This window comes from Leucopleurus acutus (assembly GCF_964270905.1).
Source record: "Leucopleurus acutus genome assembly, chromosome: 8".
Classification (NCBI taxonomy): domain Eukaryota; kingdom Metazoa; phylum Chordata; class Mammalia; order Artiodactyla; family Delphinidae; genus Leucopleurus; species Leucopleurus acutus.
In genome coordinates, this window is record NC_139151.1 from 40,318,614 (window position 1) to 40,346,589 (window position 27,976).

General features: G+C 37.9%; 1 protein-coding gene across 2 annotated transcripts; it reads right to left on the reverse strand.

Moving 5' to 3' along the window:
* Nucleotides 1–2,091: 2,091 nt before the first annotated feature.
* On the reverse strand, nucleotides 2,092–27,950 carry LOC309964802 (ester hydrolase C11orf54 homolog). 2 transcript variants are annotated; one of them, XM_082843981.1, is made up of 9 exons: nucleotides 27,829–27,950; nucleotides 21,908–21,969; nucleotides 13,933–14,031; nucleotides 10,567–10,640; nucleotides 10,282–10,383; nucleotides 9,015–9,191; nucleotides 7,446–7,595; nucleotides 4,380–4,496; nucleotides 2,092–3,448 (listed from the first exon to the last, which is right to left on the reverse strand). In XM_082843981.1, the coding sequence occupies exons 2-9, from the start codon at nucleotides 21,960–21,962 to the stop codon at nucleotides 3,275–3,277; spliced, it is 948 nt and encodes a 315-aa protein (XP_082700107.1). In that variant the 5' UTR covers nucleotides 21,963–21,969; nucleotides 27,829–27,950; the 3' UTR covers nucleotides 2,092–3,274. The 2 variants fall into 2 exon arrangements, with proteins under 2 accessions (XP_082700107.1, XP_082700108.1); XM_082843982.1 differs by having other exon boundaries at nucleotides 21,908–22,016; nucleotides 27,829–27,893.
* Between the last annotated feature and the right edge of the window lie 26 nt (nucleotides 27,951–27,976).

Here is a 27,976-nt window from a genome sequence, read left to right on the forward strand (position 1 = left end):
TGATTTCTTTGAGTTTTCAACAGTTTTATAATTTTCTCCATAAAGGTTATATATAATTTTTGTTAAATAAAAATACTGCTGTGTACTTTTGGTAACATTGTAATTGGTATCCTTTTCAGATTTCCTTTTTTTTTGGTTTTGACCATGCCACCGAGGCTTGCAGGATCGTAGTTCCCCAGTTAGGGATCTAATCCCGGTCCTTGGCCCCGAGAGCACGGAGTCCTAACCACTGGACCGCCAGGGAATTCCTGCCAGATTTACATTTTTAACCTATTTTTTGTTGGTATGCAGAAATACAACTCATTATTGTATATTGATTTTACATTTAGCAACTTTTTTTTCCCTTGTTGAAGTATAGTTACAATATTGTGTTAGTTTCATGTGTACAGCAAAGTGGTTCAGTTATATATATATTTTTTCTCAGATTATTTTCCGTTATAGATTATTACAAGATATTGAATATAGTTCCCTGTGTTATACAGGAAACCCTTGTTTCTTATCTATTTTACGTATAGTAGTGTGTATCTGTTAATTCCACACTCCTAATTTATCCCTCCCCCACCCGCTTCCCCTTTGGTAACAGTAAGTTTGTTTTCTGTGTCTGAGTCTGTTCCTGTTTTGTATATAAATTCATTTGTATTATTTTTTAGTATATGTGCTGTCGAAGCGAGCACATTTGTATTTTTTAGATTCCACATTTAGGTGAAATCATACATTTGTCTTTGTCTGACTTACTTAGTATGATATTCTATAGGTCTATCCATGTTGCTATAAATGGCAGTATTTCATTCTTTTTCTATGGCTGAGTAATATTTATATTTAGGAACCTCTTTGAACTCAGTCTGATAATTTAACTATAGAGTCTCTTGGGTTTTCCAAGAAGTCAATCATGTTTTCTGCTGAAAAAATTATTTTTTCCTTCCTTTTCAGTTGTTATACCTATTCTGTCTTTGTCTTCTTTTCCTAGTTGAAACTCCAGTAGTTAATGATATTGGGCATCCTTGTCACATTCCTAAAGTGAATATGGTATTAACATAATTTTGCAAATATCTAGCTAGCTAGCTTTTTAAAAATTGCTTCTCGCAATATGCGCTAGATGTTAGCTTCATGGAGTTCAGGTGATCCTATTTTGTTTACAATGGCCTCTGCCATTTTTTGAAAATACCAAGTCCTCTTCTGCCTCTGAGCCTTTAAATCTGCTGGAAAGGATGTTCCTCCAAATAACTTCATAATAATGGCTCACTCTCTCAGTTTTTTCAGGCCTTTGTTCAAATGTCTCTTTATCAGAGGCTATCCCCGATCTCTCTCTATAAAATGTGTCATAGAGTCTGAGTCCACCTTTGATGTTTGACTGCCGACAGCTGTTAAGCCTTACCCCACTCCTTCCTCCCCTTCTGCCCCACGTTTGTGCAGTAAAGCCTGGCTGCTTCTTGCATGGCCACCTGTGGGAAATTCAAACTGCATGCAGAACCATCACCCTGGCCCTACCCTGTAACCACCATAAAACCCCCAAGCCAGTCTCCTCTCTCTGTTCTCTCAGGCCATTTTTGGACTTGCTTGGGAGCTGCCCTGCTTTCCCCAGAAAGCCTTATTATGGGAATAATAAAGTCTGTCATAGACCCTTGGTATGTGTGTGACTTCATCAGTCTCAACATCTGAGCTGAATTTTGGGTGGGAGTCCACCTTTTCTCAGTGTGGATGCCCACAACAAAATAATATCCTCCTTCACAGTCCATCTTCTGCTTTATTTTTTCTTCATAGCACTAGTACCACCTGACATAATATGTATTTGCCTTCCCCTACTATATAAATGACTGAATGATAGATCCCAGCATCTAGTGAAGTATCTGTCATAATCATTCATTCAACAAATATTTGAGTGCCCACTTCGGCCAGGTTCTCTTAAAGGCAATAGTGCTATAGTGGTGATCAAAGCCCTTGCCATGGAGCTTACATTCCAGAGGGCAGGGTAGGTGTTCATTCAGTATGTATTTGTTAAATGAATGAATACTAATATTATTTTTGTCTGGAGGTAGGATATTAAAAAGAAACACAATATCATATTATGAATGTAAAATTTTTATTCATTTCTTTTGGTACAAACTAGTGTTTATTAAAAAATAATATTTAGGAATTTATACTCACTGGACATGTTATAGTTAACATCCAAAGACAAAAAATATTTCTTGACAATTTATTATATGCTTAGTACTAAAAAGCTCCTAAATCAGTGTTGGCATTACAAGATTAGAGAGTTGTTTTTGGCTCATGATTATTATAGAAAAACACTGAGGAAAACTTCAGTCATTACAATTGGTAAAGGTATAATTTTACATTTCATGAAGGATAGTAGTCATATTTGGCAATAGCCTCATTTATAAATTAAAGTATACTCACTTCGAGGTTGTATTTTGATGCTGTTTCTTTTCACTTCTCGCAAATAACCAACAAGGCACAAACTGCTTCCAATTGACAGTCCAAACAAAGGAGGAATCATGGCTAACCATCTGGTTGCTAATATTTGTTAAAGGCAAATTACAAACTTCAGAGTATGATTCAACATCACCAAAAGGAGTAAAGTTGCTCCCTCTGACCACCTTATTCCATGAAAAAAGTGTACTTTGACTTCTAAAATGGATTTTAAAAATTCAGTAGAAAGATTTAACAACTATCAACATTTCCAGCACTGATTTTTCTAATACCCAGAAACATCCACTTAGCAGTTGTAAGACTAACTTGAAAAACTGAATATACAAATGTAAATTATTGCCATTAGCTAGTAGGAATCATCACTTGATTCTTAATCCTGTTTATATTTAATTATAAACATAAGACTGATTTTTTTGTGTGTGTGTGGTATGCGGGCCTCTCACTGTTGTGGCCTCTCCCGTTGCGGAGCACAGGCTCCGGACGCGCAGGCTCAGTGGCCATGACCCACGGGCCCAGCCGCTCCACGGCATGTGGGATCTTCCCAGACCAGGGCACGAACCCGTGTCCCCTGCATTGGCAGGCGGACTCTCAACCACTGTGCCACCAGGGAAGCCCAAGACTGATTTTTAGAATAAAAAGAATGAAGAACATCTCCATCATGTGTCTTTGGTTCCCAATAATCCCTTTCAGATAGATCTGTGAAGTAATACAGAGCACGGTGTCGACATACCTTTCATTTCAAAGGCCGAAAAAAATAGGGCTTATTAAGTAGTGAGATCATTTCTATTAGGCTTTATATTAGTATCAATTAATGAGTTAATCAGTCAAACGAGTATCAGTTGATTTAATCTCGCCCAAATGAATGGGTCTCTGTTGGTTGATCAATGCGATAGAGAAACTCTGCAGGTAAGAAGTATCCAAGATATTCCACTATATCTGGGGTGGTGTCATAATGGTAGTGTCCACCTTCTCCATGATGACTAAAACAATGAGTGTGCTCCAACCGCAAATCAAACCCCTAGGACAACAGAGAAGCTATCTGTTAGTATTCCAATTATTTTGTATATAACTTGTTTAAGGGGATGGGAGACCTTTTTAATTTATGTTACAATAATTTTTGTTTTATTTTTTTAGTAGGTAATACAGTCACATGATTCAAAATTCAGAGGGTGCAAAAGCATATATTCAGTAAAATGTATCTTTCCATTTCCTGCCCTCACTTCCTTTCCTAGAAGGCAACCAAAGTAAGCAGCTTCTTCTATATCCTTCCAAAAGGATTATTTTTAATTTATTACTTGCATGGTAGTACTCTGCACCCACTGTGCTGTATGTTGCTCTTCTTCATTTAACAGTATAGCTTTCAGATCTTTGTATATCAGAACATAAAAGAGCTTCCTAATTCTTTTATATCTATGGTATTCTATTGTATGCGCATACCACTTTCCAACTGACATTAGATTATTTCCAGTTCTTCTGCTATTACAGCAGTGCTGTCATGAATAACCCTTTTAATTAGTCATTTTATGCACATAACCATATATTTAATGATAAATTCCTAGACATGTAATCACTGGATCAAAAGATATAGTCAGTATTTTGGTAGATATTTGCTTTAAATTAGTCTATATTATTTTTCTAGGGTACAATATTAGAATATAATGAACAGTATATAGAACAGCAAATAAGATGATAGGACACCTGAATCCTGTTCTGATTCTACTATTTAATAATGTGACTTTGGGTGTTATTTAAAATGCCGGTGCCTTCAATTCCAAAGGTAAAATCTGCTCTGCCAAATCATAGGTGGTCAGATATTTGCTCCCTTACCTTTTAAGACAATTCTACAGACTACACTAGTTCTTAAATAAGAACACAAAAAGTGCCTAATTCTAAAAGAATATTCTAAAAATCAAGCATTATTGCAATGTAAAAGACAGACATAGACTTACTGGGTCTCTGGAGATAAAAACTGGCAGACAAACCAAAGGAGCCTTCATCTCATAAAAACGTAACCATTTATTCACGTCTTCATCAGAGTTCAATGGGCAGGAAGAAAATTCTGCTGGCTACAATAAAAGGACATTAAACAAGTAAACATCGAATATTATTGAGCTAAAAATTTATATATAATTTCATTGTTAAAACCTTTAAGCCTTCTTATACATTCTATTGCTATTTTTGGCACCAAGAGAAGTTATATACCCTAGTTTTCAAAAGGACCACCAATCAATGTGTACACACTAAAAGATATGAATGAATAAATAAAGGAGTTTCTCAGTTTTCCTATGAGTATATCCTCATCCCAGTCTTAAATGTCATTATTGATACTGGTAAATGAAAAAAAAAGGAAGGCATTGAAAGTGGGGTAGAAGCATCAAACAGAATAAAATACTTAGGAATAAACTTAAGGAGGCAAAAGACTTGTACACTGAAAAGTACAAAGCATTGCTGAAACGAATTTTAAAAGACTCCAGTAAGTGGAAAGACATCTTGTGTTCATGGATTGGACAACTTAATATTGTTAACATGTCAGTACTATCAAAAGCAATCTAAAGATTCACTGCGTTCCCTGTCAAAATCCCAATGACGTTTTTGCAGAAATAGAAAAATCCACCCTAAAATTCATATGGAATCTCAAGGGACCCCAAACAGCCAAAACAATCTTGAAAAAGAAGAAGGAAGTTGGAGGTCTCACACTTATTGATATCAGGCTTGCTACAAAACTATAGTAATCGAAATAGTGTGATACTAGCATAACGACAGGCATACAGATCAATGGAATAGAATAGAGATCCCAGAAGTAAACCCTTGCATATATGGTCAAATGGTTTCTGATAAGGATGCCATGACCATTCAATGGAGAAAGGGCTGTCTTTTTAACAAATAGTGCTGGGAAAACTGGATATCCACATGTAAAAAAATAAAGTTAGACCCTTACTTTATATCATATACAAAAATTAACTAAAAATGGATCCGACACCTAAATATAATAGCTAAAACTGCGAAGACTCTTAGAAGAAAACAGGAGGGAAGTTTCATGATATTAAATTTGACTTTTTGGATATGACGTCAAAAGTACAGGTAATAAAAGAAAAAATAAACAGGTGGACTATGTCAAACTAAAAAGCTTCTGCACAGTAAAGGCAACAGTCAACAAAATGAAAAAGGCAGCCTATGGAATGAGAGAAAATATTTGCAAACCATATATCTGATAAGGGGTTAATATCCAAAATATATAAGGAATTCAATAGGAAAAAAAAAGCCCAATTAAAAAATGATCAAAGGACTGAATTAGACATTTTTCCAAAGAAGACATACAAATGGCCAACAGGTATATGAAAAAGCACTCAACATCACTATTCATCAGGTAAATGCAAATCAAAGCCATGAGATATCACTCACTCTAGTGCAGATGGCTGTTCTCAAAAAGGCAAGAGATGAAAAGTGTTGGTGAGGATGTGGAGAAAAGAGAACACTTGTACACTGCTAGTGGGAATGTAAACCGGCACGACCATTACGGAGCTTCCTCAAAAAATTAAAAATAAAACCACCATATGATCCAGCAATTCTGCTGGGTATATATCCAAAGGAAATGAAATCACTACCATGAAGAGATATCCGCACTCCTATGTTCACTGTGGCATTATTTACGTTAGCCAAGATTGGGAAACAACCTAAGTGTCCATCAACAGATGAATGGATAAAGAAATTGTTATCTGTATCTTTTTAGTTGTGATATGTATATGAAATATTATTCAGGCTTAAAAGAAGGAGGAAATCCTGCCATTTGTAACAATAGAGTTGAACTTGGAGGACATTATACAACACTAAGTGAAATAAGCCAGTCACAGTCAAATACTGCATGATATCACTTATATGTAGAATCTAAAGAAGTCCAACTTAGAGAAACAGTATAATGGTGGTTGCCAGAGGATGAGGGGGTGGGGGAAATGGGGAAATGTTGATCAAAGGGTACAAACTTCCAGTTATAAGGTGAGTGAGTTCTAGAGAGCTAATGCACATCATGGTAACTATAGTTAATAATAAAGTATTGTTTACTTGAATTTTAAGAAATCCTATAATCCTTTGGTATTTACAAATAGATTTATCTATAATTTTGTCATAAATTGGAAAAGTAAGTAGTTTCACAAATGTGTCTTTCTATGCAGAATCAGCTGGTTTGCCATTTAAAATTATCAGGATAAAAACCATCAAAACAATACGTTTTCTAATGGCTTCATTGTTAAAACAAAAAGGACATTAAGTTATAACACTTTTACACTTCATTCATTTATTCGTTCACTCACCTACCAAAAATTATTTTAAAAATCCTAGATGACCTGGTCTGTCTTCATATAGTATTCTGTCATTAATGCCTTATAAACTTATTATAGTCAGCCCATAAGATTATAATTTTCATGAGTTCTTTCCCTAAAACCACAACCATCGTAATAGCAAAGTCTATATAGGGATTCTAACAATGAAAATAATCAGTTTCTAAGGCTTATACTCACATCTATCTCAATCTTTAATACAAACAAATTGAGAAGAAAGTTCTAATATATTAATATGAAAAAAGGACTCCAGCTGGACATTATCATACAAGTTGCTTTACAGTATTGTCTGTCATTTAAATTTGATCACAGTAAAAGGGTTTGTTCAGGGTGTCTTTAAAAGTTAAATTCTCAGGTCCTCCCTAGTGGTCCAGTGGGTAAGACTCCGTGCTCCCAATGCAGGAGGCCCAAGTTCAATCCCTGGTCAGGGAACTAGATCCTGTATGCATGTTGCAACTAAGAGTTCGCATGCCGCAACTAAGAAGTCCACTAAGAAGCTGGCATACCGCAACTAGAGACCCTACATGATGCAACGAAGATCCCACGTGCCACAACTAAGACCCAATGCAACCAAAAATAAATAAATAAATATTTTTTAAAAAGGTTAAATTCTCAATGTATATTTAAAAAATCCTACGATCTTAAGCACGTGCGCACACACACACACACACAGGCCTTTACCATAATATGAGTCTTCACTTTTCCCTTCTGAATCACGAAAGTACCTCCCATTCCTACAGGCTTATCTCCATAATGTTTTTCAAGAGTCTGTCTCATACAAGTCACAAAGTTAAGTTTTCCAGTTCTTCTTTTGGCTTTCACCTCAATGACCTAGAGAGGACATAAATATACATACCATTGTTCTAAGCTGCAAAATATTATGTAAATAACTACCCAAGTGAAACATTATATAATTCAGTGCCATCAAGCAAATATTCACTTGTTTGCTTTGAGCACCCAGATATGACCAGAAGTGTCTCAATCCTCTAAGTCTTAATAATATATATAGTATTTTATATATATATATATATATATATATGAATTATGTATCATTTACTCTAATAATGTCGTATTTGTGCTTTCTTGGACTGAGAGAGTTACAGCTAAATTTTATAAATTTATAGCCAAATTCTACACTGAACTCTAGAGATTCTTATATGTCAAGGTGGTAAAAGACTGAGAATTCTTTGGTTTAAAGGGATTAACTTCTGATAACTGGAGGGAGGAGAAATGATTATGTTTTCTCATTTCCTTTAAAAATCTGGACTTCTGTTACCTCCACTTTATTAGGTATTTTTGCTTCACTATCTCATTTCCCAAAGTGGCTGAAGTAGTTATCTCTACAAGATCTGGGAGTTCTCACAACAGCTAAAACTGAAATAATCTTTAAAAAAAAATAACAGCTTTATGGGGGATATAATTCACATACCATACAATCCACCTATTTCAAGTATACAATTCAATGGGTTTCAGTATATGTATAGAGTTGTGCGACCATCATTACAATTTTGGAACATGAAATCATCCTTTTTTTTTGTACTAACAGGAAGTAAATATGAAGTGAGGCATTAATTCTTCTCACCTCTTCTATAATTTTTTGCTCCCACCATTTCTATCTCAATCAATGTCTGATCAGTCTGAAATGAGTAAGTTACATATATACTAACTATATAGGCAGACATTATCTACTTCAGCTGCATGGTTCATCTATTTGACTAACTCACTCCCCACAGGAACATCCTATTTTAGTTCCTTGGAAAAAAAGCTATTGCTTACTAAGTATTACTTTTTTTCTTTTTTAAATTTTTGTTTGCGTGTGTCTTTGTTGCTGCGTGCAGGCTTCCTCTAGTTGAGGAGAGCGGAGGCTGCTCTTCGTTGCGGTGCTAGGCCTTCTCGTTGCGATCGCTTCCTTGTTGCAGAGCGTGGGCTGTAGGCGTGCTGGCTTCAGTAGTTGTGCCGCACGGGCTTAGTTGTTCCGTGGCATGTGGGATCTTCCCAGACCAGGGCTCGAACCCGTGTCCTCTGCATTGGCAGGTGGGTTCTTAACCACTGCGCCACCAGGGAAGCCCAAATTATTTTCACTCTGCCTGTAGTACTTTCTGAATCTTTCATAACTGGGTTATTTAAAGAGGTTTGGGACTTAGCTAGCTTTGGATTTTCTTAAGAAAACTACAGTAGTAGCAATAAGCATGCAAATTTTTAGCTATCTGAGAACTCTTGGAGAATACTGCATTTTTAGAACAAAATCACCTTTCCAGGTTGGCCTTCACTGGCAAAAAGATTAGCCAGTAATGCAAACCCAAAATCATGATATTTCTCACTGTATTTCTCAAGTAGGCACCCTCCATCTGCAGAGTTAACATGAGCAAAGTAACTTCCATTCACAGGAGGTTTGTGTTCACTTTCTGTTTGAACAACTGGCATAAACTGAAAAGAAAAGTAAATAAGGTAATTAGTCAAGCCTAGTATCTCTATGCAAAGAGAAGATCTTGAATAATGTAACAAAATATTTTGTCCTAGACTTTAAGACATTTTATTTCAAGATCTAATAATAAAACATGAAAAATAAAATATTTAATGTCAGATTCAAAATGTTAAAGATTTACAAATATCAAAAAAACTGAAAAAAAATTTTAGAAAATGTTTACAGTATTATAGTGTTTCTATAAGATTGTGACATTTGCATCAAAATTTCTCATTTTATTACTTACTTACCTACCTACTTACCTACTTACTTACTTAGTTCCCTGACCAGGGATCGAACCCGGGCCCTTGGCAGTGAAAGTGCCGCGCCGCGTCCTAACCACTGGACCGCCAGAGATGTCCTTAAAATTTCTCACTTAAATTTTAAACTTTTTCTGTCTTGAACACTAGGCAAATTATATTAATGTTTCTATAAAAGGACTTGTATGATTATTGACTAACAATCACAGATGTAAGAGGCTGTGAGAGAATGGGCAGACTGAGCAGGTTATTCTCCTGTTTGTGAGATGTGAAGAAACAGTGATGTTTTTATGTTGGAAATGTGTTAACATACATAGTGATAGATACTACCTTTTGTAAACAATAATCATACTACTGGGGTAGGTCCCCGCAATTTGGTCTGAAAGAGGGATTTGATTAGATCATTAAATATTTCATTCATCTTCTGATTGCAAGCTGCCCTTATACCAGCAAAGATCATAGAGAAGTTAGGAATCCTCTGATGTGTAAGGACTGAAATCTTTCACAGTCCAGAGTCCTCAGCAAATCACAGTAGGACCTTCGATGGACTCCTCGAATACTGAGCGTGTGCCATAAGAAAATCTAAATTAGAGATGAGTGCTCCATTTCAGTTGGACTAATTGGAGCATGTGCTGTACTCCAAATTGTATCAAACAGTAACAAATCTGTAGAGAGGTATGACATCAACCACTTACAATTCATTCAGAAGACAAGATTTCTGATAGGGCAGTAAAAGGAAAAAGGCAAACTAAGTGTCAAATCAATAAAGTAAAGTAATTATATATATGCTGACCTCAGAATTGAATCCAAGAGTCTGAAATGGGCCTGCTCCTGCTCCAAGAACAAAAGCTCCAGGAAGCTGGATTTCTTTTGCAATTTTATTTAGATCATAAACCTATACAAGAGAAAACGCATATTATTTAAATCTTACTTATATAAATTCCCAGATTTACTTTTTATTACTACATCCATTAACATTTCCTTGTCACATTGGTCAGTGGACTTTCTAATAATAAAAATAGGAATCAACCCGATTTTCATAATCTTCATGTGAATGTGAAAAGTAAAAGAAACTTACTTTTTTTTTATTTGTAAGAGGCAATAAGTAAGGCACACCTCCTACTTCTGCAATTCTAGTTTTCCCACATATACCTAAAAAAAACAAATAAAACAAGCCATCTTAAAAATAGGCAAACATCTAAATTTAAGTATAAAATGCCGGAAGACACTAATTTATTAAGAGTATATAACTTTTCAGTTCATAGTTTTACAAATAGCAGGGGTTGGAAAATGTAAGTAGCTAGGATCCCTGTCCTATGCTAACTTCCTGTGTTTCTAATACTGTCATAACCAAGCATGACTTGATATAGTTAGTAGCATAAAGGCAATCGAAAGTTGATGATACATAACACTGTAAAGCAACTATACTCCAGTAAAAATTAATAATATAGAAAAAGAAAGTTGATGATAGGGCAAGGGCTAGAACTGGAGCCAATGTTTGGATGAGGTTTCTAGAATTAGTCTATAATGACTTATTCCTTTAAAAATCTTTCTTTTGGGGGAGGGAGGGTTTTAGCTAAAATTATATTTTAATTTAAAATATTTTGGTAAAATATTACTTCTTTTAAAAATCCATATTGAGAAGTCCTCTTGTTAGAGTTGTTTGTTCCAAGGTTGTTTATAAAAATGACAAGTAATTTTAGGTAACTTCAGATGCTAGGAACTTTCTACTTACATTTTTTTTTTTTTTTTTTTTTTTTGCGGCATGCGGGCCTCTCACTATTGCGGCCTCTCCCATTGCAGAGCACAGGCTCCGGACGCGCAGGCTCAGCGGCCATGGCTCACGGGCCCAGCCGCTCTGCGGCATGTGGGATCTTCCCAGACCAGGGCACGAACCCGTGTCCCCTGCATCGGCAGGCGGACTCTCAACCACTGCGCCACCAGGGAAGCCCTACTTACATTTTTAATTAAATGTCACAGGTACAGCTAGACACTGTTTGGGAAAAGGTCCCCCAGTGTTCTCCTTACTTGCTGCAAGTGACAATAAGTCCTTCCTTCTCTAGTGCTTTGGTTGTGTCTATTGGCTCAACACCCACCAAGAGGTGAACCTGGTTTTCGGGTAAAACGACGAAATAATACTAGTAAACACGCCAAGATCACTAGTGACAAGACCAGTTCATGTAGAAAGTACCTAAATATGTTTATGAAAGATCATATATGTAACATGCATACATATCTGGCTTCCCTAGTATGTAATTTAAAGACTCACAAATTATTGACAAGAACCTAGAAAACTCTTTCAAACCAACCCTTTGGGTGACAAAATTAAGATTAACTATTTTTCCTGTACTCTTCTGTGTTTTCTGGTTTTTATTTGAATTATTTAATCAATTATTTATTTGGGGGTAAAATATATTACCCTTATAATTGGAAGAAACAGAGCTATAAAAAAGTATTATGATAGGGACTTCCCTGGCAGTCCGGTGGTTAAGACTTCGCCTTCCAATGCAGGGGGTGCGGGTTCAATCCCTGGTGGGGGAGCTAAGAGCCCACATGCCTCAGGGCCAAAAAAACAAAACATAAAACAACAAAAAAAGTATTATGATAAATGCTTTTAAGGTGTGAAGAGATATTGCCATCTGGTACATAAAACTTCTAGAATTTACAGGTCTACTTAAAATCAAAGACTGTTTGAACTAAAAAGACCCAAAAAGAACATTTAACCCAAATCTCACTCCCCCCACCCCCATTTTAATGTATCTGAAGCCCAGATACATTAATTGGCTTACCCAGGGTAATGAAACCTTAAGTGGCAGAGAAAGAACTAGAGTCCAGGATTTCTACGTAAAACTGCTTTTTAACAAAGATGTCAATTACATAATAAAAGAGTGAGTAAGTGTGACTGTTTCCAAATTCCTCATTACAGTAGGGTATAATGAGAGAATGTTGGACTTTGGAAGCAGACAGATCTGGATTTGAATCCTGATTATGATTCCCACTGAGATTACTTAGCCTCTCTTCAGCTTCAGTTTTCTCATCTATAAACTGGGGCTAGTACTCACCTTGCAGTGTTAGTATAAAAATTAAGACATCAAATATAGATATCCATCATACTGTCTGACAAATTATATTTACTTAATATTGAAACTGAATGGTACAGATGAACCGGTTTGCAGGGCAAAAATAGAGACACAGATGTAGAGCACAAACGTATGGACACCAAGGAGGGGAAAGTGGCAGGGGTGTGTGTGGCAGGGGGGGCGGGTGGGGGGCAGTGGTGGTAGTGGTGGTGTGATGAATTGGGAGATTGGGATTGACATATATACACTAATATGTATAAAATGGATAACTAATAAGAACCTGCTGTATAAAAAAATAAATAAAATTAAAAAAAAAAAAAGAAACCGAGCAGGACCCTGTGGGGCTCCTGGGCACAAAAGTCTTTTCGTGTCCCCTGTTTTTTTGTTGGTAAGAAATAGGCTTCATTCAGCTTCGGTGACCTTCCCTGAGTTCCACAGGGCAGGTTCAAACAGTTGCTAATCAGGGAAGGGAGGGGATGAAGAAACAAGGGAGGAGCAGTCAAGAAACAATAGTGTAGCCTTGGGGCAGGGTCCTGGTTCCTCCTCACTGGATATACATAACTATATCTTTGAGCTCTTGTGCAGAACTAAAACCCCTACCACATGGAAGATGTTAACCACTTGATGAAACATTCTTCATTCCAGAGAGAAGGTTACAGTTCAATAACATAGAGAACCATAGATCACGGGACCACCTGAGATGATCCTTAGACTGAAGGAATGCAGGCCTTGCAAGCACTCTGATCCTTATGAGAAGCCCCTCCCCTTGACTGTAAGACTCCCCACACCTGCCCCCCCCACTGAGTTTGGGACAGTTTTGAGGGCATTAGGCCTCTGTGGCCCCCTTTGCCTGGCAAAGCAATAAAAGTATTCTTTTCTACTTCACCCAAAACTCTCGTCTCTGAGATTCAATTTGGCAGTGCTGCACAGAGGCTGAGTTTCAGCATCAATATTAATTTCCCTTCTCACTTTAAACACTGGCTGGATAATCACTTGACAAATTTGTTGAAGGGATATTAGTATTTAATGGATGATTCAAATAAATACAAGGCTTTTAAGATCCCTTCTGGTCTTGAATGAATGAATGAATAATAAATAAATTAATAAATAAATAAATAAATAAAAATTACAGTAAGTTTCCATAACAGTCACTTGAATGATTAAAAACAAAACTCTCATGTGATATTCAGGATTCTAACCTATTGAATATCTATTATATAACCTGTAAAAGTTACAAAAGTACATAAAAAAACATATTTTTCTACAAGGGTATAAAATGAAATTTGACCAATATTAGAAAACACAGAAATTAAGCACAATTTAATCTAAAAGTTGGGTCAATATCCTTTGCAGATATTGCTTACCTTTTACGGGAAAGGTAAATGGCTCCTTGGTCAAATTAGGGCAATCAACTACAGAGACCTGGACATCAGCAAAGTTATCCGTTAGCCCCTTCTGCAGAACTAATAAAGACAAGGAAAAGGGTTAAACATTAGGTAGAAATTTGTCATCACATATCAAGTCTTCCCTCAACTGTTTTGTGTGTCATACTTCCAAACTAAACTTGTGTAATTTACTACTTTTTTTTTTTTTTATTTTTGGATGCGCCACATGGCATGTGGAATCTTAGTTCCCTGACCAGGGATGGAACCTGCGCCCCCTGCAGTGGAAGCATGGAGTCTTAACTGCTGGACCGCCAGGGAAGTCCCTAAACTTGTGTAACTTAAAAGGAGGGGGATAAGGGACTTCCTTGGTGGTCCAGCAGTTAAGACTCAGCACTTCCACTGCAGGGGGTGCTCCCCACATGCTGTGCAGCACAGCCAAACAAACAAAAGGAGGGGGAAATGGTCTTATTAATGAATACAATCAGAAACTGGACACATAATTAATCACAAGATACATATATTAAGGTACATAAATACTTCCATAAATAACACTGTAAACTGTAGTGATTAGAAACCACTGAAGATAAACACTGCACTCAGGTGAGGACTACGTTTCTTTTAGGGAGAGGATTCCAAGTATTGAAATGTAAGTATTTAAACCGCAAGAAAGTAAGCAATTACATGCAACACCTTCATTAATGCTTACAGAAAAAACGTTGAGCAAAAGAAGTAAGACATGGGGCTTCCCTGGTGGTGCAGTGGTTGAGAGTCCGCCTGCCGATGCAGGGGACACGGGTTCGTGCCCCGGTCCGGGAAGATACCACATGCCGCGGAGCGGCTGGGCCCGTGAGCCATGGCCACTGAGCCTGCACGTCCGGAGCCTGTGCTCCGCAACGGGAGAGGCCACAACAGTAAGAGGCCCGCGTACCGCCAAAAAAAAAAAAAAGGAAGACATGAAAGTATGTGTTATATGACTCATATGTATTTCAAAGACAGGCAGCTAATCTAAGGTTCTAACAGGTCAGAACAGTTCAGAACAGTGGTCACCTCTTGGGCGGCTGGGGGAGGGGAAGGGATCCCACACGCGAAGGGGGAAATTGGGGAACCACTGGGAGGGCAGAGGATCAAAAGGGAGCATGGCCAGGTTTCCCCTGCCCACTTGGACCCCCAGGAACCTGTTGAGATCCCGGGCCTGATCCTCTGCCCACCTAGGCCCCCTCCAGCCGTGTGGGTCCTGAGGGAGCGAGAGGGAGGGAAGGGGGAGCAAAAGTAAAGGCTGGACCTATGGCACCGGCACCCCTGAGGGGTAGCCAGGGGAGGGAAGGAGTTACTACGCCCAGTGGGACCCAGTCATGGTTAGGATTCTAGCAGTGATGGGGGAGACCCTGGGGGAGACAGTGGGGGAGGGGCACAAACGAACGGAAGGGGACGGGGCCACTGCTTTCCCTGTCCTCTTAGGCACCAGGGAGCCTGTTGGGCTCCAGGGCCTAATCCTCTGCCCTTGGAGCCTCTCTCCTGCCATGCAGAGCCTAAGCCTCACCCCTACACCCCCACCCAGGGCCCCACCTCTACACTCGAAGACCCCCTCTGAGACCCCCTCCAATGTGCTGGGCATAAACCCCACCCACACACCCTCACTCAGGGCCCTGCGTCCAAACTCCGGAACTCCACACTCCAGGGGCCCTCCTTTCAACATGCTACCTCTCTCCTGCGCAGGTCCTAAGCAGAGGCCCCGCCCCATGCTCCAACATCACCCTGCCTAGGCCCTGCCCCATGCTCAAATGTCACACCCCCACCCGCCTAGGTCCGACCCCACCCAAAACCCCACCTCTGCCTAAGTTCCACCCCCTGCCTAAACTCTACCCCTATAGCCAAGACTTTTTTTTTTTCTTTTTCTTCTTTTAGATTGGGGCTCTGTTTTACCTTGTAGATTCATTGTTGTCGATTCTTTTATGTTTTTATTTTTTCCTAATCTTTTATTTTTCTAATTTTATTTTATTCTTTATACTTTGTTAGTGATCTCTCCTTTTGGCTTGTTCCCCCACACCTTTATTTATTTTTCTTTTTTCTGTTATTTTACCTTGTTGCAGTTGTTTCAATTATAATTTTATTTTTCTAACATATTTTTTATCTTTCTAATTTTATTTTATATTCTTTCATATTGTACTGCTCCATTTTTTCTTTCTTTCTTCCCCCCCTTTTTTTTTTTTCACTGTGCCACGAAGCTTGCAGGATCTTGGTTCCCAGGCTGGAGGTCGGGCCCGAACTCCTTTGGTGGGAGCTCTGAGTCCAAACCGCTGGACTAACACAGAACCTCAGACCCCATGGAATATCAATTGGAGTGACACCTCCAGGAAATCTTCATATCAGCATCAAGACCCAGCTCTATCCAACTGTATGCAAACTCCAGTGCTGGACATCTCAGGCCAAACAACCAGTAAGACAGGAATACAGCACCACCCATCAAAAAAAAAAAAAAAAAAATGAAACGACAAAAAAATTTGTTACAGATGAAGGAGCAAGGTAAAAACCTACAAGACCAAATAAATGAAGATGAAATAGGCAAGCTACCTGAAAAAGAATTCAGAGTAATGATAGTAAAGATGATTCAAAATCTCAGAAACAGGATGGAGAAAATACAAGAAACATTTCACAAGGATCTAGAAGAACTAAAGAGCAAACAAACAGTGATGAACCACACAATAACTGAAATTTAAAATACTCTAGAAGGAATCAATAGCAGAATAACTGAGGCAGAAGAACGAATAAGTGAGCTGGAAGATAAAATGGTGGAAATAATTACCAGGGAGCAGAATAAAGAACAAAGAAAGAAAAGAATTGAGAACAGTCTCAGAGACCTCTGGGACAACATTAAATGCACCAACATTCTAATTATAGGGGTTCCAGAAGAAGAAGAGAAAAAGAAAGGGTCTGAGAAAATATTTGAAAAGATTATCATCAAAAACTTCCCTAACATGGGGAAGGAAATAGTGAATCAAGTCCAGGAAGAACAGAGGGTACCATACAGGGTAAACCCAAAGAGAAGCATGCCGAGACACATATTAATCAAACTATCAAAAATTAAATACAAAGAAAAAATATTGAAATCAGCAAGGGAAAAGCAACAGATAACATACACGGGAATCCCCATAAGGTTAACAGCTGATTTTTCAGCAGAAACTGCAAGCCAGCAGGGAGTGGCAGGACATATTTAAAGTGATGAGAAGAAAAAACTATAACCAAGATTACTCTGCCCAGCAAGGATCTCATTCAGATTTGACAGAGAAATTAAAATCTTTACAGATGAGCAAAAGTTAAGAGAATTCAGCACCACCAAACCAGCTTTACAACAAATGCTAAAGGAACTTCTCTAGGCAGGAAACACAAGAGAAGGAGAAGACCTACAAAAACAAACCCAAAACAATTCAGAAAATGGTAATAGGAACATACATATTGATAATTACCTTAAATGTAAATGGATTAAATGCTCCAACCAAAAGACATAGACTGGCTAAATGGATACAAATGCAAGACCTGTACATATGCTGCCTACAAGAGACCCACTTCAGACCTAGCGACACATACAGACTGAAAGTGAGGGGATGGAAAAAGATATTCCATGCAAATGGAAATCAAAAGAAAGCTGGAGTAGCAATTCTCATATCTGACAAAATAGACTTTAAAATAATGACTATTACAAGAGACAAAGAAGGACACTTACATAATGATCAAGGGATCAATCCAACAAGAAGATATAACAATTGTAAATATTTATGCACCCAACATAGGAGCACCTCAATACATAAGGCAAATACTAACAGCCATAAAAGGGGAAATCGCCAGTAACACAATCATAATAGGGAAATTTAACACCCTACTTTCACCAATGGACAGATCATCCAAAATGAATATAAATAGGGAAACACAAGCTTTAAATGATACATTAAACAAGATGGACTTAATTGATATTTATAGGACATTCCATCCAAAAACAACAGAATACACTTTCTTCTCAAGCGCCCATGAAACATTCTCTAGGCTACACCATATCTTGGGTCACAAATCAAGCCTTGGTAAATTTAAGAAAATTGAAATCATATCAAGTATCTTTTCCGACCACAATGCTATGAGACTAGATATCAATTACAGGAAAAAAACTGTAAAAAATACAAACACGTGGAGGCTAAACAATATACTACCAAATAACCAAGAGATCACTGAAGAAATCAAAGAGGAAATCAAAAAATACCTAGAAACAAATGACAAAACACAATGATCCAAAACCTATGCGATGCAGCAAAAACAGTTCTAAGAGGGAAGTTTATAGGAAGACAATCCTACCTCAGGAAACAAGAAAAATCTCAAATAAACAACCTAACCTTACACCTAAAGCAATAGAGACAGAACAAAAAACACCCAAAGTTAGCAGAAGGAAAGAAATTATAAAGATCAGATCAGAAATAAATGAAAAAGAAATGAAGGAAATGATAGCAAAGATCAATAAAACTAAAAGCTGGTTCTTTGACAAGATAAATAAAATTGACTCATCGAGAAAAAAGAGAGAGAAGACTCAAATCAACAGAATAGAAATGAAAAAGAAGAAGTAACAACTGACACTTCAGAAATACAAAGGATCATAAGAGATTACTACAAGCAACTATATGCCAATAAAATGGACAACCTGGAAGAAATGGACAAATTCTTAGAAAAGCACAACCTTCTGAATATGAACCAGGAAGAAATAGAAAATATAAACAGACCAATCACAAGCATTGAAATTGAAACTGTGATTAAAAATCTTCCAACAAACAAGAGCCCAGGACCAGATGGCTTCACAGGCGAATTCTATCAAACATTTAGAGAAGAGCTAACACCTATCCTTCTCAAACTCTTGCAAAATATAGCAGAGAGAGGAACACTCCCAAACTCATTCTACAAGGCCACCATCACCCTGATACCAAAACCAAAGAAAGATGTCACAACAAAAGAAATTACAGGCCAAATATCTCTGATGAACATAGATGCAAGAATCCTCAACAAAATACTAGCAAACAGAATCCACCAGCACATTAAAAGGATTATATACCATGATCACGTGGGGTTTGTCCCAGGAATGCAAGGATTCTTCAATATACACAAATCAATCAATGTGATACACCATATTAACAAATTGAAGGATAAAAACCATATGATCATCTCAATATATGCAGAAAAAGCTTTTGACAAAATTCAACACCCATTTATGATAAAAACTCTCCAGAAAGTAGGCATAGAAGGAACCTACCTCAACATAATAAAGGCCGTATATGACAAAGCCACAGCCAACATCGTTCTCAATGGTGAAACCATGGTTTCTGGAAACTGAAACCATTTCCTCTAAGATCAGGAACAAGACAAGTTTGCCCACTCTCACCAGTATTATTCAACATAGTTTTGGAAGTTTTAGCTACAGCAATCAGAGAAGAAAAGAAATAAAAGGAATCCAAATCAGAAAAGAAGAAATAAAAAAAAAAAAAGAAGAAGTAAAACTGTCACTGTTTGCAGATGACATGATACTATACATAGAGAATCCTAAAGATGCTACCAGAAAACTACTAGAGCTAATCAATGAATTTGGTAAAGTAGCAGGGTACAAAATTAATGCACAGAAATCTCTTTCATTCCTATACACTAATGATGAAAACTCTGAAATAGAAATTAAAGAAACACTCCCATTTACCACTGCAACAAAAAGAATAAAATACCTAGGATAAACCTACCTAAGGAAACAAAAGACCTGTATACAGAAAACTATAAGACACTGATGAAAGAAATTAAAGATGATACAAACAGATGGAGAGATATACTATGTTCTTGGATTGGAAGAATAACATTGTGAAAATGACTCTACTACCCAAAGCAATCTACAGATTCAATGCAATCCCTATCAAACTACCAATGGCATTTTTCACAGAAGTAGAACAAAAAAATTCACAATTTGTATGGAAATATAATGGACCCCGAAAAAAATAAAATAAAATAAAATAAAAGACCCCGAATAGCCAAAGCAAGATTGAGAAAGAAAAACGGAGCTGGAGGAATCATGCTCCCTGACTTCAGACTATACTACAAAGCTACAGTAATCAAGATAATATGGTAGTGGCACAAAAACAGAAATATACATCAATGGAACCGGATAGAAAGCCCAGCGATAAACCCATGCATATATGGTCACCTTATCTTTGATAAAGGAGCCAAGAGTATACAATGGAGAAAAGACAGTCTCTTCAATAAGTGGTGCTGGGAAAACTGGACAGCTACATGTAAAAAATGAAATTAGAACACTCCCTAACACCATACACAAAAATAAATTCAAAATGGATTAGAGACCTAAATGTAAGGCCAGACAGCATAAAACTCTTAGAGGAAAACATAGACAGAACACTCTATGACATAAATTACAGCAAGATCCCTTTTGACTCACCTCCTAAAGAAATGGAAATAAAAACAAATATAAACAAATGGGATCTAATGAAAGTTATAAGCTTTTGCACAGCAAAGGAAACAATAAAAAAAGATGAAAAGAACACTCAGAATCAGAGAAAGTACTTGCAAACAAAGCAACTGACCAAAGATTAATCTCCAAAATATACAAGCAGCTCATGCAGCTTAATATCAAAAAAACAAACAACCCAATCCAAAAATGGGCAAAAGACCTAAACAGACATTTCTCCAAAGAAGATGTACAGATTGCCAACAAATACATGAAAGGATGCTCAACATCACTAATCATTAGAGAAATGTATATCAAAACTACAATGAGGTATCACCTCACACCAGTCAGAATGGCCATCATCAAAAAATCTACAAACAATAAATGCTGGAGAGGTTGTGGAGAAAAGGAAACCCTCTTGCACTATTGGTGGGAATGTAAATTGGTACAGTCACTATGGAGAACATTATGGAGGTTCCTTAAAAAACTAAAAATAGAACTACCATATGACTCAGCAATCCCACTACTGGGCATACCATGACAAAACTATAATTCAGAAAGAGTCATGTACCACAATGTTCACTGCAGCACTATTTACAATAGCCAGGACATGGAGGCAACCTAAGTGTCTATCGACAGATGAATGGATAAAGAAGATGTGGCACATATATGCAATGGAATATTACTCAGCCATAAAAAGAAATGAAATTGAGTATTTGTAGTGAGGTGGATGGACCTAGAGACTGTCATACAGAGTGAAGTAAGTCAGAAAGAGAAAAACAAATACCATATGCTAACACATATATATGGAATCTAAAAAAAAAAAAAAAAAAAGGTTCTGAAGAACCTAGGGGCAGGACAGGAATGAAGACGCAGATGTAGAGAATGGACTTGAGGATACGGGGAGGGGGAAGGGTAAGCTGGGACGAAGTAAAACAGCAGCATTGACATATATACAGGACCAGATGTTAAATAGATAGCTAATGGGAAGCAGCTGCATGGCACAGGGAGATTAGCTTGGTGTTTTGCGAGCACCTAGAGGGGTGGGATAAGGTGGGTGGGAGGGAGACGCAAAAGGGAAGGGATATGGGGATATATGTTTGCATATAGCTGATTCAGTTGGTATACAGCAGAAACTAACACAACACTGTAAAGCAATTATACTCCAATAAAGATGTTAAAAAAAAAGTTAATAAAGCAATATTGTACAACTTTTGGGCACCACACATATTTAAATCATGGATTACCATATTCATTTTCATTCTGTAAAGTTCGTATCTCATCAAGAATCTGAATCGTGAATTTAGATTTTTTTTGAGGGGCAGAGTTTTGGACTCTGTCAATAAAAACGGTACAGAACAAATACAGAAAAGGAAAATTAGTTCTGTATTGAAAGTACTATTGCATAAAGCTTATCTTAGAATGTTTTTATTTAAAAATTTTTTTCCTTAGGATAATTAAAAAACTCAGTATTGCATTTACCTCCAACAAGCTCCTCTAGACTTGGCACATGAAAAGAATACTCAGCACAAGACATCTTCTTTCTGAAACAGGAAGGGGGCAGGACACAACCTTTAAAAGAATGACAGAGCTGTTGGGGGACACAAAAATTAGAACCAATTAGGTCCAAGATGGCAGACTTCCAGTAGAACTTGAGCCTCATTATATGCTCATTGTAATGCATTAGCATCTAAATGACACACCCACAGGTGCCATGACCATAAATGGCCAAAAGTGGGCAGTGGCCCAATTCCTGGAATTCTCTGCCCCTTCCCCCAAATAGCTGGAATAATCCTCCCACTTGTTAGCCTATGAAATTACCCAGTCCATAAAAACTACCCCATATTTCGGGGCCTCTCACCTTCTGAGATGTTCCACACTCTGTGGAGTGTGTTTCTCCCAAGGCCATCTCACCTTTTGAGATGGACCGCATTCTGTCTATGGAGTGTGTCTCTCTAAAAAAATCCACTTCTTACCTATCACTTTGTCTCTCAATGAATTCTTTCTGTGATGAGACATAAAGAACCTGAGCTTCGTTAAGTCCTGAGTGTGTGATCTCAAAGTACAGTGTGTTCAAGTCCCAATCTGAGTTTTGGCTGGGGTCAAGTCTCAGCCCATGGGCTCAAGTCCCAATCTGAGTTTTGAGGTTTCATGAGGATGTACAAAATAAAGCAATTGTAGGCTAATTATTGCAGTGCACCAAGCATGAACAGCTGCTGCTCTGGAAATGAAAGAGTTCAGTTATATAAAGAGGGCAAAAGGGCATTTAGGTGTCCTCACAGAAAGGCAACCATAACTTCTTGTATTTCATATTCCAAGTGAGAAATGTCCAAGTAACCTATTTTAATACTAGTACCTTAAATAGCTGACATTTAAAATAGACAAGAGGAATACCAAACCAAGAGGGCACATGATTCATTTTCTTCAGTCATGTATCTGGATTGAACATGCAGCTTTCTAATGGTTGATTTAAGGAATATAGATCCTGAAGCAAAGGTAGTTATTAAGGTTTATGAATAACTGTTTAAATGGTTGTAGATAACAGTACAGGATGCTCAGGTACTTCTATAATAGATCATTTATTTGTGTTTTCTATTCTATATTTGACATTTAGGCTAAAAGTTAAACAAGTTTCTTAGACTATCACTTTTACAAGAGAAAATTTAAATTACTAAGAGAAATGGAAACTCCTACAAATTATTAGCTTTTGAAATTCAAATTATTTCATTTACAAATAAACATTTTCTTGGTAAACAGCTTCAATGTCCAATTATTCTGATAACCTAACCAATTATCATTTGATTTTTAAAAAATATATGCTAAATATATTTTACAATAAGTAGACATATATGCACAGAGATTAGTATCTTACCTCAAGTGTACAGGTGATGAGGTGTGCAAGCAGAGAGAGTTAAATAAAATGCAGGCAAAAAAACCCAAACAAACGAAAGTAATATGAGTTGGGCGGGGAATCCCACTGGAGGCCAATCACAACAAGGAATAAAGACAAAACTCTTAAGGCTGTTTCTAAGAACACTGTTGGAGTTCTCATTAAAATTGTTAATGAAATACCTCGTTAATGTGAATAATCTCTGATATACCATTACTTAGTAAGCGAAAGATGGTCCTTCAACATCACTTGAAATACTCTTCCAAAAAAAATTTTTTTTTAATTTTCCAAAGATTCAGTTTTCTTAGAAACTGGATTTCTAATTTTGATGATATCAAATAACACATCCTCCACAAACATACATTTAAGACCCGACATTTCTTTAGTACTTTATCAGATAATACTTTATTACCCTTTATTTACTTAATATGCATAATTTGGTCTCCCAAAGAAAATGTGAAGTGTTGATAATGGGCCCCAAACCCTATATAATCATAGTTAGATGATCTCAAATATATTTTATTTTTTTTTGGCCGTGCATTGCGGCTTGCAGGATATTAGTTCCCTGACCAGGAATCAAACCCTGGCCCTCGGCAGTGAAAGCGAAGCACAGACTCCTAACCATTGGACGGCCAGGGAATTCCCGAAAATATATTTTCGAATTGAATAAGCTATAATTGTTTAGGAATGAGCCATTTTAAATTTATTGAAATAATTTCAGATGGACAGAAAATACGTACAAATAATCTCATATATGCTTCACCTAGATTTTCTAAATGTTGACATATTATATTTTCTTTCTTTCTTTTTCTTCTTTTTTTTTTTTTTGTCTGCTCTGCGAGGCATGCAGAATCCTAGTTCCCAGACCAGGAGTGGAACCCGTGCCCCCAGCAGTGGAAGCATGGAGTGTTAACCACTGGACCACAAGGGAAGGCCCATCATCTTATATTTTCTTTATTAGAAACCAGCAAGTACTAATTAAGAACTTGTGAAAATCTGCTCAGTGAATACATGTTTACTTAAAATGAAGATAATAAAAGCACTCTAGATATTTCTACTTACAGTAGGAATAATAAAGACTCAAGTTTAAATTAAATACAATCCTAATGATCTCAGGTGGCCTCGGCCTGCAGGGGCTTGAAGCAAGATCTCGTTCCCCAGCGAAGTCAGGCCATGGCAGTGAGAGCACTGAATCTTAGCCCCTACACCACGAGGGCCAGTGGCTAGTGACAAGGCCCCTGGCTTGTCTTATTTGTAAAAGTTAATTTCAACAAAGAGACTGAAAGTAGTGAAACAAGCAAAGTGTTTATTAGGAGGGAAAAAAGTACATGTGAATAGACACACATGGGTGGACTAAGAGAGTTGCGTCTTCGTGGTAGTTTAAATCACTTACATGGGGCATTTCTTGGGGGTTTCCTCTGGCAAATGTCTTGCTTTGCCTGGCTCTGAGGCCGTATTTGGTATAACTCAGGGTTCTCCCCTGTATGTGCGCACATCTCTTAATGCAGAGACCTATGGGAAGGTTGACATCACCTACTATGGGGTGGTGCCCCCTCCCTTCCTTACACCCCCAGCCTTTCTGTACCTGTATAGTTGGGAAGAACTCCTTGACCTTGAGAATGAGAAATCTGTGGTCTCTTTATCTTTTTTCTGGGTGGGACTGAGCTCCTCCCAGCTCCTGGCATTATATTATCTTGGAGTAGCTGCCCACACAGGACAGATTTCAGCTGCTCAGCCTGCAGCCCATCTACATCTCCTCATCACTAATTTTACACCCTTTACTATCTTTCAAAGGTCAGGTTTTTGTTTTCTTTCCCCACCAAAACAGAAACAAATTCCAACCCTAGAAGGCTACAGTCTGAATAACTGGTTTAGAAATGCAAGCCAAAAGCCCAGAAGGCAGCGTGGTAGTGTGTATAAGTGTGTTTCTGTGTGAGTGAGAGATAGGGAAGAGGAGGTTGGAGTTGGAGTGATGAGAGAAAAGGGTTAGAAAAGTTCTAATACAAATCCAGAGTGGCTCTAGGAGGACAGCTTTGGGCCACATGGAGGCAAACAACATTTACTCTCCAGATTCCACTGCTGGGAGTCAGTGGCCCAGAAGTAGGGTCTAGAGAAGGGAAGAATGGAAGATAGGAGGCAGAAGGATAAATGGAGCTGCAGAGGCAATGCCTAAAGGGGTAGACCAACTATGGCCGATAACTATTGACAAACTGCATTCTGTAAACCAGACAGTATGTTAGACACTTTACAGACATTCCTTCAAAACCTCACACAACGACATATTATCCTTCTCATTTTACAAGAGGAAATAGGCCAGAGAGAATATATTATTTACTCCAGATCACTCAGCTATTAAGTGGCAGAAACAGAATTCAAAACCAAATCTAGCCCACTGTAAACCCAGAACTCATCACATTATACCTTGCCATTAACTGGTGAGGGAATGATACAATTCAGCTCACAATAAGGGAAAGTTTGTATAGAGCAACCTTATAGCACTCAGTATACCTCTGGTCATCTGTTTGCTTTGTTTCTGTCCCTTAGACTGTGATCTCTTTGAAGATAGGACTGTATTTCTCATATTTGTCTTCCAAGTACCTAGCATACAATGGATACCAGTTCAGCCTTAGTTTTTTTTATTGAACATTTATGATATTCCAGACTCATAAGGCTCTGGGACATGGCTGGCTCCATGGATGTGCAACTAGTGAAGTTACACAGGACCATGTGTTCAGAATAGCACGTGGTTTATGCTCCATTGCCACCATCTTTAAATTCTTAACTTTAGGGACTTCCCTGGTGATCCAGTGGTTAAGACTGCAGGCTCCCAATGCAGGGGGCCCAGGTTCAATCCCTGGTCAGGGAACTAGATCCCGCATGCCATAACTAAGAGCCTGCATGCCACAATGAAGACCCCGTATGCCGCAACTAAGACCTGGTGCAGACAAATAAATAAATAAAATAAATATTTAAAAAAATTCTTAACTTTATATTTTAACTTTTAAGATGGATAGGACAATGGAACATGCTTGGGATCAGAGGAGAGAGGGTCTATGTGCATGTCCACCACCACTCCTTGCTTCCCATTCACAAAAAGCGTTTAAGTCCTGTGAGCGTAGAATGCTGGTGGATGCACAGTCCAAGGGAGTTCATTGAGACTCAAATTCCCTGGATTCCATAGTGTCGGTAGAATGTGCACGCATGGAGAAGTAAAATAAATACAGGGGTGCTAGTTTTGTGCAGTATCCAGTGTTCTAGTAAGAACAAAATACATATGCCTACATAGTATGAATTGTGAAATTTCAGTTAATTCTGCGTACAAGCTAAATGTTCTTTTGTTTGTACTTAAAACTGGTATTGCAGAATATAGAGTGGTAAATCTCATGCTAATGAGTTAAACTCAATTTTTCTTTACTTAGAGTGACAATAAATAGCAAATTAATGCTATTAATTAATAATAGTATAGTTAGTGATTAATAATAAATCAATAAAATAGAATGTCATTAATAATTAATAATAGCAAATTAATGCTATTAATTAAAACATCATGACAAGTGGAAAGAGGTACTACAGAAGAAAGGAGACCGCTTATATTTTAGTACCTTTAATGGCACTTTCCCCCTGCGTTTTGAACAAGGGGCCCTGCATTTTCATTTCGTACTGAGACTCACAAATTACATAGGCAGGCATGTTATGGAACATGGCAGTGAATAAGACACGCAATCCCTGTTCTGGAGCTAACGGTACTTCATAATGCCTAGAAGACTAGACTGTCTGTGCCTGGAATTGTCCAACATTTAGAGCAAAACTGAGTTAAAGAGGCTAGATTACCCTCCAGGTCTGTCCAATCCGAAGATGACACTAACCATAGATTAAGACTAGACGGCTTTCCTGGTTTTTTCATATGATACAAGAGGTCTGAAAGTGGACAAATCAAGCCAGCTCATTCCTTTTTGTAACTACTGTGGGGAAAAAAACCCCAAAATACCAAAACTAAACTAGTTTAAACTTTTATCTTAACATGCATTAATCATTCAGGGAACTAAGGGAGAAAACAAACAAAAAAATTCGCCGCTGGTATCTCTTGTGATATGTTAACCAACCCCTGGGAGGCTGACACTTAGCTCTGAGTGAAAGAGTAGTTAACAAAAGTCCGAAGGGGAGAGGTGACCTGGATGTACTACGGGGTAACACTGGCTTCCAGTACAAAGGTTACACATTTTGAGTCTCGGTCAAAGCATGATCGTCTTACAATTTAACGCAGAGGAGATTTCTGAAGGCAAAAGTAGACATAATATGACGAAACACACCTGGCACCGTACACACACGCACACCCCCACACACACTCGAGATCAGATTTTGGGAAGTCAGAGGACAGCTCAGCCAAGGCGAGACCACTGGAAGCAAAGCAGGTGGAGTGCCTGTTTCCTTGCAGCTCACAGTCATTCCGTTCACCTGACCCCACAATTTATTTCTTGTAGTTTACCGAAACATTCTTGTCTACTCCACTTACCTAATCCGTGAGGGAAGCCTCCACCTAAAACCCGATCTTGCCTCAGTCAACTCCGCCTCCTCTGGATCCTGGAGATCAGACCCTGCCCACTCGAAATCGCTCCTCCTCTCACGGAGATCAAAATGGCGCCCCGCGGGTCGCCACTTCC

Excerpts from the sequence above, each read along its gene's own strand:
- LOC309964802 (XM_082843981.1), bottom strand. The coding sequence starts at position 21,962 with ATGTCTTGTGCTGAGTATTCTTTTCATGTGCCAAGTCTAGAGGAGCTT. Across the intron at positions 14,032-21,907 it reads TCTAGAGGAGCTTGTTGGAG|TTCTGCAGAAGGGGCTAACG; the intron begins GTAAATGCAATA and ends TGTCTTTATTAG. Across the intron at positions 3,449-4,379 it reads TTTTTATCTCCAGAGACCCA|GGGTTTGATTTGCGGTTGGA; the intron begins GTAAGTCTATGT and ends CTGTTGTCCTAG.